This window comes from Macaca mulatta, chromosome 4 (assembly GCF_049350105.2).
Source record: "Macaca mulatta isolate MMU2019108-1 chromosome 4, T2T-MMU8v2.0, whole genome shotgun sequence".
NCBI classification, from domain to species: Eukaryota; Metazoa; Chordata; class Mammalia; order Primates; family Cercopithecidae; genus Macaca; species Macaca mulatta.
This window is the reverse complement of record NC_133409.1, coordinates 11,761,437-11,773,917: the sequence shown is the minus strand read 5'-3', so window position 1 is coordinate 11,773,917 and position 12,481 is coordinate 11,761,437. Positions and strand designations below refer to the sequence as shown.

The 12,481-nt window shown below is 41.1% G+C and overlaps 1 protein-coding gene across 2 annotated transcripts in view; it reads right to left on the bottom strand.

The window, feature by feature from the left end:
- Positions 1-12,481, bottom strand: part of SLC22A2 (solute carrier family 22 member 2) — a 42,436-nt gene that overhangs the window by 17,654 nt on the left and 12,301 nt on the right. For both annotated transcript variants that reach the window (XM_077999224.1, XM_028847003.2), the window contains exons 5-9: positions 11,053-11,167; positions 9,488-9,594; positions 7,619-7,833; positions 6,347-6,455; positions 5,513-5,625 (exon numbers count right to left, since the gene is read on the bottom strand). In XM_077999224.1, coding sequence (XP_077855350.1) covers positions 5,513-5,625; positions 6,347-6,455; positions 7,619-7,833; positions 9,488-9,594; positions 11,053-11,167 — 659 coding nt within the window. The remainder of the gene's footprint in view (positions 1-5,512; positions 5,626-6,346; positions 6,456-7,618; positions 7,834-9,487; positions 9,595-11,052; positions 11,168-12,481) is intronic.

Below are 12,481 nucleotides of genomic sequence, written 5' to 3'. Positions count from 1 at the left end.
GAACTCTTTGGGAAAAACAGAGGAGATGTCACAGACCCCCTTTTGGAAAAACCTTTGTTTTCCTCATAAAGCCCCAGGAATTAAAGTGGATAGATCTTTCTCAAAATCTAAGGCTCTGTTCTGTTTTTCATTGCATTATCTGATGTTTTTGACTTGGAGGGTATTAGAAATTACTATACATTATGAGAGAGCTTTGATGTGTGACTAGGTAGGAAACATAGTTTTGGGGATAGCTAATGGCAGTTATGGGGAGATCTTCAGCTCTTTGCAAGTTTAGATCAGAAAAGCATGCTCTTGGCCACCTAGAAGTTATGAAAATATCCCCATTCCTCACTGAGAGATAAGATTCCCATGACAAATGGGCAGATTTCCTCTTTTTGGGATACAGGATATGGTATAAAAATGAGACCGTTAATTTTGGGAAACCTGTTTTTGCCTTTCAGCTGTGCCTGCTTAATAGGCCCTAGAAGCTGCATACTTTGAAGAGAAACTTAAAGTAGCAAATGAAAAATTTTACAAGTACTGACTCTTCTTCTGTCTGTGAATTTATATGTGTTGTGTGTATGATAGGAAAGAGCTTTAATAGGTTTAAAAATAATAAGAGCTTAAGTCAAATATTTTTGGCAGAAAAGTAAAAAGTGTAATACTTTTTAGTTCATGTGACTTAAGTAATCTTTGGAAAATAAAAACAGTTGCACATGCTAGGTGTGTAAAAAAAGTGAAATGTATTTTTGGTAAAGGATTATAAGAAGTCATGGAAATATGGCTTTTTCTGCCTAGATTAAAGTGTTAAAGGATTGTTTAAAGTTAAATATGATAAAGCTGAAGGTTTGAACAAGTAGTAGAAGATTTGTGAAAAATTAGTCATGTAAAAGAAATTTTGTGTGTGAATATATTGGCTTAAGTTAAAGGGGTATCATTCAGTTTTTCCATAAATTGAATATTAGAATAAAAGCACAGTAGGTTTTTCTTAGAGCACAGATCTGCTCTTTAATAAAAAATTTATAAAGAGTTATAAAAGGTTTATGAGGAACCTACCTTATGGTCAAACATTAAAATTGGGTAGATATGTCTACAAAGGTTTAACATTAATAGTTCACTAATGTAAAAGTGAAATTTGACTTATGTAGTATAAAAGTCATACAGGAAGCATTGTCAAATATAAAATGGTGTTTAGCTACCTTTGGGTTCTATTTGTATAAATATATTAATGGTATGTGTTCCAAAATTATGTGAAACTCCTATCAGAATTATAGGTAGGAAAAATTATAGGTAGGAAATATAGTTTTGGGGATAGCTAATGGCATTTATGGGGAGATCCTCAGTGTACATTATCAATAATAATTGTAATTGCTATGTTAAATTAATGTGTGCCACAGAAGTAACATATTTCTTTGTCAATTGTGTTTTTGACTGTGGCTGCCCTAAGACTTTGCCAGCCACAGACAATTGTTGTCTTCTGTTGATACTCTTCAAAAGGTGGTTTTATAATCAACTATAGGGCTTTAACATGTATTCTTGAATGCAGGTTTCTGATAACTTTGGAGATGTGACATTAGAATAGAAGAAAATACTTTCAGGACTCTCACAGAGAGGTGAAATGTTCATGTATATCAAACGAACCAGGAGTTAACTGCATGGACTGAATTAATGGAAGACTGAAGTAATCTTTTCTAACTTTTTGCTTTAAACGTTGCTGATCCTTTGTTTTGTTTTTCAGAGTCAAGGAAACTTTTCTTTTGAGCTATTAATATTTACAGCTTGTAACATTTAAGTCAAGTATATTCCTGTGAAAAACTTTGGAGCACATTTGGTTCTCTCTACCTGATTTCTCCAGAATTTGGAAATTATTTGTGCATACTCTTAACTTATGGCAATATAGTTATTTGCATAAGTGCAATAAGAATCTGTTTTCTTTTGCAACAGGACACAGTTGGAGAAACTGGTTATTTTTACCAAGACTTTGACTGGAATGTTGTGCTTTCTTTTAAGAAATCAAACTCAATTTGTAGAGCCAATAAAAGCTCTTTGGGAAAACTGACATCATACCTTGTCTACATAGTCCCTGTACAGGGTTCCTGACCTGTGGTAAGTAAAAAATGTCACTTTCTGACAGACCCAGGAGCCCGAGTTATCTGGGGACCTCAAGAGGAGAGGAATTTACTCAACTTATTGGTATTAGAGGGTACAAACCCATGGCTGGGTTTGGCTTTGAAAAAAAAAAAAAGTCTTATCTGTGATTCCTTTTACAGAACAAAGTTTTCTCAAAGCCAATTTTAAAAGCCCATGTGAAAAATATTTTTTTTTTTGCTACATTTTATACAAATAATCAGGCCAAGTACAATAAAGCAAATCAGTCTTACCATGATTTGTCTGTAGCAAAAATGGGAAACTGGAGAGAGAAATATTATGTTTCAAGAACAATGGTATACCTGTTCTTATATTCTAGTCTCATAAGCTGTTTTAAGCTTTTTATTCCTGCCATTTAGACTGACCCTGCTCATTCCAACCATTGATTCCTGCAAATCAGAAGAAACAAGACGGCTGGCTAATATAAAAATCTGGATCAGTGTTCTAATTCTGGGCACATTGGAATCAGGTACTGACCCCATATCAGCATGGTTTCAACAATTGCCAGGTTCATGGAAAGCCTTCTAGTTTAGTGTGCTTGGGATAATTTTGCTTATTTTTCTTTACTGTTGTGGAATATATTGCCATCATACTCTTTGTTTAGGAATATACAAAGGATTGTGCAGGATAAGTTTACCAAATATTTTCTTAAACTCTTATTAATCTTTCAGATATCACTTTTTGTCAGAACTCAAAGTTATGAATGTCCCTCACCATACTGATGCTTTCTGACTGAACTCCTCTCTACCCTGAATACAAGAGACCCTAATAGTTAATCAGAAATATCATCACCCTTAATCATCATGAAAAAGTTATGGAAGATGGATCTTCATCTCTCTGCAACCATTAAGATTAAGAGTTCTCTTACAAAAGGGAGGGGGGGAATCTCAGAGGTGTTTGAACCAGAGCAACTTTATCTTGAAGAAGGACTGGGTAAAATAAGGCTGAGACTTACAGGGCTGCATTCCCAGACAGTTAGGCATTCTAAGTCACACAATGAGATAGGAAGTTGGCACAAGATACAGGTCATAGAGACCTTGCTGATCAAACAGGCTGCAATAAAAAATCTGGCTACAACCCACCAAAACCAAGATGGCAATGTGAGTGACCTCTGGTTGTCCTCACTTCTACACTCCCACCAGTGCCATGACAGTTTACAAATGCCATGGCAACATCAGGAAGTTACCCTACATGATCTAAACAGGGGAAACTCATGAATAATCTACCCTTTGTTTAGCATATAATTAAGAAATAACCATAAAAATGGGCAACAAGTAGCCCTCAGGGCTGCCCTGCCTGCGGAGTAGCCATTCTTTATTCCTTTACTTTCTTAATAAACTTGCTTTCATTTAACTCTATGGATTGACCTCAAATTGTTTCTTGTGCAAGATCAAAGAACCCCCTCTTGGAGTCTGGGTCAGGACCCCTTTCCGGTAACAAAGTAACCATCTACTATCCAGAAATGTCCTCCTGACCCATTGGTCACCCACTATCCACCTAAGGGAGTGGCCAAGATTGAGTGGTCTCTAACTTCCTCCATGGCAGGAAGGAGGACAGAGGGTGTGATGTGCACCTCCTCACAATGACAAGAGGGTTCTGAGGACAGGTTCCTTAACCAGTGTTGAGGGAGAAAGAAATAGGGGTCACATAAGTCTCAGGAGAAGCACCAGCTACTCTGTGGCCAAGTTATCTCAGGATAGACAGCTTGTGCTCTGTCAACTTTGGCCATCTTATTGTTGTTAAACTGGATCATGGAGGAATTCATTGGATCTGTTTTGCAGGTAAGTTCTATCAGTGGTTTGGAACTTTTGCTGGCAGATCTAGAGCAGTGGAAAAATTTCCCCCTCACGAATTCTGTGAGAAGAAGGGGAAGAAAAGGAATGAGCAAGGTAGCTGTGTGGGGCATTGTGCAGCCTTAGTGAAGTGGTGGGAGCTTCCCCTGATAAGTGAAATGAGTGACTGAGGAAAATGTTCCAATCAGTCGAGGTTTATTAAGTCAGCTTTAGGGCATGTCCCTGAAAACCATGAGCCACAGACACATCTGTAGCTATTTTTACAAAGAGGCTTTCAGGAAGTTGGTATTTATACATTTCCTTAAAGTAGGGAGGCAGGTAGGGAGAGGGGCAGGTAGGCCATAAAGGAATGGTTCCATTCTTGTGAGACTTTAGTGCCCAGTTAAGTTGACTTTCACATATGATAAGGTGAATGTTTGAAGAGAAAATGAGAGTAAAAAAAGAATCAATTATGCAGGCCTCTCTGGGTAGGTGGAGGAATGACTGATCTTGTCTTTATCCAGTACATTGGGAGATAAGCTTGGAATCAACATTATCAGTATGGAATCAGCAGACTTCAATTTTAGAAGCTAAGCTTAAATTATAGACCTAAAATTCTTGTCTATGGGAGACCAGCAAAGAATTTACTTGTGAATGATCTGCAGGGGTAGTCCTTTGTAGGTAACTGAGGCATGATGTATAATGCTGTAACAGCTATTCATCTGGAAGAGGGTGTTGCATGACTCAGCCTCCAGGCTTAGTCTTCCCTTTTGCATAAGGATTTTGGGGGTCCTGAGAGTTTTAAATTTCCTTTCCCTTTACACCCTCGTGTACATCTGAGAGTGAAATCTCTTCTTCTCTTCCCCTAAATTGAGTGCTATATGCCCATGGGAAAAAGCATCACATATTCAAATTAAAAGCAGCTCGGAATGGGTGTCAAAGGAGACTGAAATGGGTGCATTGAGGTGTTCCAGTCAACCAGAGAAGGCTCAGTGCTGGTGTGTTCCTGCTGGCAGTAGCAGAAGGGAAGTGCTGTGTGACGCTCCTGAAATCTAATCGCTCCAGGTCCATCGACAGATGTGCTCCATTATGCTGGTGCATTTTCTTAATGTGGGTCTTTATTTCCTCTGGGTTTTGAAATTGCCTTTTGCAAAATTTTAACCCCTTTATCTGAAGTAAGAAGTAAAAGGGCTTTGTGTTTTATCACCTCTGGTGCATGGAGGAATTAACTCTTTGACAGAGACCTCAGGAAGGGTGGAAATCAGCAGAGAGAGAGTTAGGGGCCTGCTGCTGGGAAACTTTCTTCCTTCTCATTCATCTCTTCAATGTTCTGCCTCTATGGCTGGAGTCCCATACTTGAGTATTAGTAATGACTGATAATATTACAAATACTGAACTAGTATTATGGATTAGTATTACTAATATTAATAACATTACTAATTACTAGGCATGCCTGGGAAGAACGCAAGCCACAGACACATCATTACTACTATGAGTAGTAATTAGTAGTTACTAATAGGTGTGACACCTGTTTTGAATGAGGTAGAAGAGAAGTGAAGGTCTCTAGAAAAATAAGTTTTCATTTAAAGGTATCTATGAAGATTTCTTACCAAAAACCATCAGTGGGAGCTCAAGCCAGATGTTAGTAAGCCGGTAGACCAGGAATGGCGTGATGATGCCACCAATGTCACACATTGAGGAACAGACGTGGACGCCAAGATTCCTAGAATGCAGGAAACTGATTTAACTTGTTAACTTATCACAGTGCAGTAGTTCTCTCCCACCCAACCCTGAGTAAACACTTCCTCAAATCATTAAAATGTTCGAGAGCTATAGTGTACACTGCTCAGGTGACAGGTGTGCACCAAAATCTCAGAAATCACCACTGAAGAACTTATTCATATAACCATATACCACCTGTTTCCCAAAAACCTATTGAAATAAAAAAACAAAACTAAAATAAAATTTTCAAGAGTTTAAAAAAACATTCACGTTATTTTCAATGCATAATATTATGTGTGTGTGTGTGTATATATATATATATACACATAATTCCATTCATATTCTGTCATTCTTGTTTTGTATAAACTTTCAGATTTTTTTAATGGTGGGAGGAGCAATTGTTTCTTTTTACTTCCATCACCTAGCTTCCCTAAGCTGTTTCTATGGATCTGTTTGTGCTGTTCCACATCAATCTCCTCTGTAGCCACTGGGCAATCCCTGTCTTGCAATTCAATTTTCTGTTCTCACCATGGCCTCTGTATTTTACCCAAGCCTGTAAGTGTGAGAGGTGAACTGCTGGGCCTGGCTGGACCTTTACATGTTCTCACCTTCCCTTATACTGTGTTTTGAAGGTAAGATGTCCTTTGTCTGCACTTGTGGTGGTTCCAGCCAATGAACAAATGTCCCACCCATCCTCTTCATTCTAAGGAAAATGCACTCACCTAATGAATGTGGGGTACAGTTCAGCATTGACCAGGCAGACTATCTCATAGGCCATTGTGATCCCCATTCTTCCCAAGCATGAGACAATAATTCTTAGCCATTGTAGATCTGAGAGGGAAAAGCACAGTACTTATCTATACACAGATGATTCTTCATTTTCAGACAATGTTCCAGAGTGGGACTGTAAGGAGAAATTCCCCATCCCAGAATGGGACAAGAAAAAAAAGACTTCTTCTATAGGCTCATGTTAATGTCAGCAGATTCTCACATTTGTCCATCTTAACCTCAGACACAATGCTAATTCTCTCTTTTTTAAAAAAGATGTTTTTTTTTTAGAGCAGTTTTAGGTTCATAGCAAAATGGAGAGGAAGGTACAGAGATTTCCCACATAACCTCTGCCCCCACACATGCATTCCCCCCGTCGCCGCCCATCATCAACATTTTCCACAGAGTGGTATGTTTGTTACTTGATGAACCTTCAGTGGCAACGATAATCACCCCAAATCCATAGTTGGCATTAGGGTTCACTCTTGGTGGTACATTTCCTGTGGGTTTGGATAAATGCATAATGACCTGTATCTACTATTTTAGTGTTATATGGAATAATTTCACTGCCCTAAAATCCTCTGTGTTCTCTTAACTTTAGACCTCAGTTGCTAATGACAATGGAGTTATGCCAGTTTCCAAAGCTGGGCCAACTTTATAAAAGTCAAAGAAAGAGCAAAATATGGGCACATTTAAACAACTGCTAATAACAAAAGGATTCAAACGAAGCTCCATATTGCTAAAAGGATTCTCTTATACAGGTGTTTGTTCCCCTTCATTGAGAAAGCATTTTAAAAAGAAAACAAGGAACTGAATAGTTGTTTATGGATGGCATTTACTTACATTTTTCTCATTTATTCTGCAGGTTGATGCAGGGAGGTCAAGAGAGTCCCCTAATTAACACCTGGGAAGTGCTGGAGTAAGACCTTGACCTGGGCCTGCTTTCCCAAGGCCTATGCTGTCTGCTCCAGGTCATCTTGGTGGCCTGCAGCATGGGGCTCTAGAGTCTCTCTTGTTACATCACATCAAGGAACGACTGGGTGCAATTTTTCCTAAAGGGAGGCTGGCCATGTGAATTTACTTGGAAGGGTCCCAGATACTACCCTCCAATTTGTCTTTCCAAATTGATTTGGATGACAAATTACATGGTTTTCCTATCAATGGGCTGTGACACTCCCTTTCTCCAGGGTCTTGGAGATAATACTCCAACTTGGTCTGAAACTTACCACCAGGGATAAAACCTGAGGCCAGACAGGCTGCCCCTGCAACTATATTTGATGCAGCCCAAGGGTAACGGCGGCCGATGCGGTCGATGGTGAGGATGACCATGAAGGCAGCTGGGAATTCAACCAGGGCAGAGTAGAAGAATTCCAGGTAGATATTGTCCCCTGCAAGGCCCATGTGCATGATGAGGCCCTGGTAGAGTACAGAGCTCGTGAACCTGAGCAAAGAGGAGAATTCAGGTCAAGTCAAGCACCAAACACAGGGCACTAAGAAAGAGAGGCTTCTGGAAAAATAATGTGGATTGTAGGTCACCTTTCCCTGTGATCATCTCCTTGCTAGTCCCCCATCCCACTGCTTTTATAATCTCTGATCCACTTCAGTGGCTGGCTGTGGCTGGGTGGTTTCCAAGAACCAAGAGAAGGAAAGAAATTAGAATAGTTAGAAATAATTAGAAATTACAATAATGTTTCCTGGACAAATTGAAAACCAAGAAGAATGTCTTAATGGAATGATTTATTTTATCTTTTATTTTATTTATTTATTTTTGACAGAGTCACTCTGTTGCCCAGGCTGGAACGCAGTGGTAAGATCTCGGCTCACTAAAAACTCTACCTTTCAGATTCAAGTTATTCCCCTGCCTCAGCCTCTCTAGTAGTTGGGATTACAGACGTGCACCACCTGCTAATTTTTGTATTTCTAGCAGACATGGGATTTTGCCATGTTAGCCAGGCTGGTCTTGAACTCCTGGCTTCATGTGATCTGCCGGCCTTGGCCTCCTAAAGTGCTGGGATTACAGGTGTGAGCCACTGTGCCTGGCCAATGGAATGATTTATTTAGTAAAACTATATCAAGTTATTAGTAGTTGTGAATTATTTCTCTCTTTGGGGTACTCCAGTGCAGTTGGGATCAAAAGAACTGACTACTTAATTCAAATTTTAGGAAACCAGAAGACCAAGTGAGTATAGCTTCCCTTCTTGATGACTTCTCTTCTGGCCTGATACGAACAACATTTGGACAATGTTTCTAGTTTATTAACTAAAAATGGTCTTTATATATAATGGAAAATATGAGGATAATCAACAAAAGTCACGATTACTCAGAAAAGGAAAGAAGGATAATGAGGCCGAATTTCAAAGCTGCCTCTCTTACGCACTATTGTAAAGGTTGCTAAATTAATTCCTGATGAGCTTTGCTTTTGTCAGTGATTGTAAATCTCCATTTGCCTGGGAGATCCAATGTGCCCTGAAAAGATGCATTCCCCACTAGAGAAAGCATGGCTCGAAGCTCTGAGAGCAGCCTGTAGATAGCAAACACAATAAAGATCAAGTCACTGGGCTGTGAAGCCACTGGAATTACTCTTGGGAATTATTCTTGTTCAGAAATTTATTTTTTCTCCAGGTAGAAAAGAAAAAAGGAAAGAAAAGGCAATCCCACCCACACTTTTTTTTTTTTGCCAGCTCTGTGCTACAATAGAGATCTACATTCATCACCAATTAAGTTATACCAATAGTTCTCTATTTGGGCTATGCATTAGAATCACCTGGAGTATTAAAAAACTGGTTTCCAAGCCCTACCTTAGAACAATTAAATCAGCATTTCCGGGGGTTTTAGCTTTGGTACTTTGTAAGCTCCCAGATGATTCCAGTGTGAAGCCGAGGTTGCCATTGCTTTGATCTGTGCTTGGGGACTACGCCGATCTTAATATTTGCCCGAGAAAAACACGGTCAGGAAAACCTACCAGACACAAGCCACATTTCTGCCCGCCGTCGGCGTTAATACTGGGATGAAGTCCTGTTTTCTTTCCTTCCTTAATATGAATGATTGTGATTAAAAGAATTTGGAGGCATTTCAAAGTGAAAAATATTCCTTACCAGTTGTACATCAATATCAAAGTATGTTTCCTTATCTGAGGAGTTCTGACCAAGTCAAGAAATGAAGGATTCAGTTTCTTGCCAGTTTCCTCTTCAAGTCTCAGGCGCTAAGAAAAGGAATAGAAAGGATGGCTTTGTATATTTAATGCTAGTGTCACTGGGTCACATAGGGAATAACAGTAATTTCTTACCCATCCTGAGCACCCATCTCATGCCCAGCACTACAGCCAGCACTCTCCATACTGTGTCTCATTTCATCTTTCTTTTTTTTTTTTTTGAGACGGTGCCTCTTGCCCGGGCTAGAGTTCAGTGGCGCAATCTCGGCTCACTGCAACCTCCACCTCCTGGGTTCAAGCAATCCTCTGCCACAGCCTCCCGAGTAGCTGGGATTACACGAATGCGCCACAACGCCCAGCTATTTTTTTTTTCCCCGAGACAGAGTCTTGCTCTATTGCCCAGGCTGGAGTACAGTGGCGTGATCTTGGCTCACTGCAACTTCTGCCTCCTGGGTTCAAGCAATTCTTCTGCCTCACCCTCTTGAGTAGCTGGGATTACAGGCACCTGCCACCACGCCCAGCTCATTTTTGTATTTTTAGTAGAGACAGGGTTTCACCATGTTGGCCAGGCTGGTCTCGAACTCCTGACATAGTGATCCGCCCGCCTCGGCCTCTCAAAGTGCTGGGATTGCAGGCATGAGCCACTGCACCCGACCAATTTTTGTACGTTTAGTAGAGATGGGATTTCGCCATGTTGGCCAGGTTGGTCTCGAGCTCCCAACCTCAGGTGATCTACTTGTCTCCACCTCCCAAAGTGATGGCATTACAGGCGTGAGCCATCATACCTGGCCTATTTTCTAATAAGCTTAATCTTCTCTTTTCTACCCCCTGTGGAATGAAAAGGTTTGAGGTCAACGTGGTGAGATCTACTAAAGGCAAACAATAAACACAGGTAACGAACACCTCTGTAACTGGATTCTGTTTAAGAAGGCAGGGGATTGCTTAAAAGCTTTGGAGCCTGGTGTGATGGCTCATGCCTGTAATCCCAGCATTTTGAGAGGCCGAGGTGGGTGAATCACCTGAGGTCAGGAGTTCGAGTCTAGCCAACATGGCGAAACTTTGTCTCTACCAAAAATACAAAAATTAGCTTGGCAATTTCTATCCAAAGTGTTTAAAATTCTAAGAAATCATGTGTGTTTAAAGAACTGCTTTACTGATCTAAGAATCTGACCTGAGGATGGTGAATATGCAGATGAGGGGGCTGCTGGGCACCTGGGCATAGGAGACTGGTGAAGGTGTAAGTTGCACAAGACAGAAGCTACTCAGCTGACCTTTAAATGATTTCTGGTTCTGTTTTAGTTTGATGTTTTCCATCTGTTTGAAATATTCTCCCACAGAACCACAAATCCTACTACATAAAATTCTCTATTGCATTCCGCTACAGGTAAGCCAAAATGCAAGGGGGTGGGCGCTTCCATGGTTCCCCACTGAGATCACTGGCGTGCATGAATCTTACCAGAGCCTCCCTTTTCTCCGTCCCTTGATTTGATACCTAAGGCCCTGGCTCACCTGAAGGGAGGCAGGTAGAGATTTTCCATTTTTCTTTGCGATGTGCTTAAAGATTCTCATGGCTTCAGCATTCTTATTCTGGGAGATCAGCCACCTGGGAGACTCAGGTATGCACCTAGGGTACAAGGTGAGCAGAGGGCAAATCTTACTGAATCCTCCTTACCCCATCCCCCATTTTTTAATAATCAGATTTCTCTGAGGATGTTAATACAGTTGGATCTCCAAAGAAAATAATACTCGTGTAGGGGCATATGTGATTCTTTCCTCCCTCAAATGCTAAATCCCTCCTCAGGGATTTCTAAGCAGAAACACAGGAAGCAAGCTGCAAAGCAGGGTGCCACTGAACATCCAGCTCCTGTTGCAAGGAGGAGAGGCAGGTCCCTCAGGGTGGTCCTGGGCTTTGCAAAGGCCTGAGAACTGGCAGAGGGGTCAAGGACTAGATGCTGGAGTATGCAAACCATTGTAGGGATGGGGAGCAAGTATGTATATGTATTATCCTCAATTTCCCAAAGGAATGAGATAAGCATTTGAGGTCAGATGGTGAGATAACTGAAAAGCCAGACTTTATAGTCTGAGCTTGATGTAGCAGGGCTTGGGGAGCTCTTGCAGGTTTTTGAGCAAGACTAGAACCATTGACCCTGTGTCTGGAGGGAACTCTGAGCAGCTGAGTTCAGGGTGAATGAGTTCAGGGTGGAGGTTCAGGGGGAGGAGAAACTGGAGAAAGGAGGCGATAGGGCCGCTGTTGTGGCAGTTACGGTGTAAATGTAGGAAGGCCCCAGTTGGGATCACCACTCTGGGAGAGAAGCTGCTCTGAGAGGCAGGGCTTAAAAGGAATTTGGAATGGATGTTTTTGTGGAAGTGTAATGGAGAGAGCAGGAAGGGTCACTCTCAGGGTGTAATGGACTGAATGTCTCTGTCCACCCTGAAGTTCATGCACTAATGCCCTCACCCACAGTGTGCAATTTGGAGTTGGGCCTTTGGGAGGTAATTAAGTTCAGCTGAGGTCTGGAGAGTGGGGCCCCCAGATGTCCTTATAAGAAGAGGAAGAAAGACTAGAGTGTTATTTTTTCTCCACCATGTGGGGGCCCACAAGTGGGATGTCTGCAAGCCAGGAAGTGGGCTCCCATTAGGAACAAATCTGCCAGCACCTGGATCTTAGACTTCCCAGCCTCCAGAACTATGGGCAATATGTTTTTAAATACCCGGTCCATGGCATTTTGTCACTGCAGTCTGAGCTGGTAAGACAGAGAGTTTTATTGGCTTTTGGATAAGAAACAGGCGTCCTGGAAAGAGTTGAGATGTTTAATTCTCAGACAAGACAGCCATGGGAAGAACAAGTAGGTAAATCCAGGAGGAACTACATAAATGGGTTGTGGCATGGGAGAGAGATTTGGTCTGATAATCCAGTATCTCCTTTGCTTTATTTCAC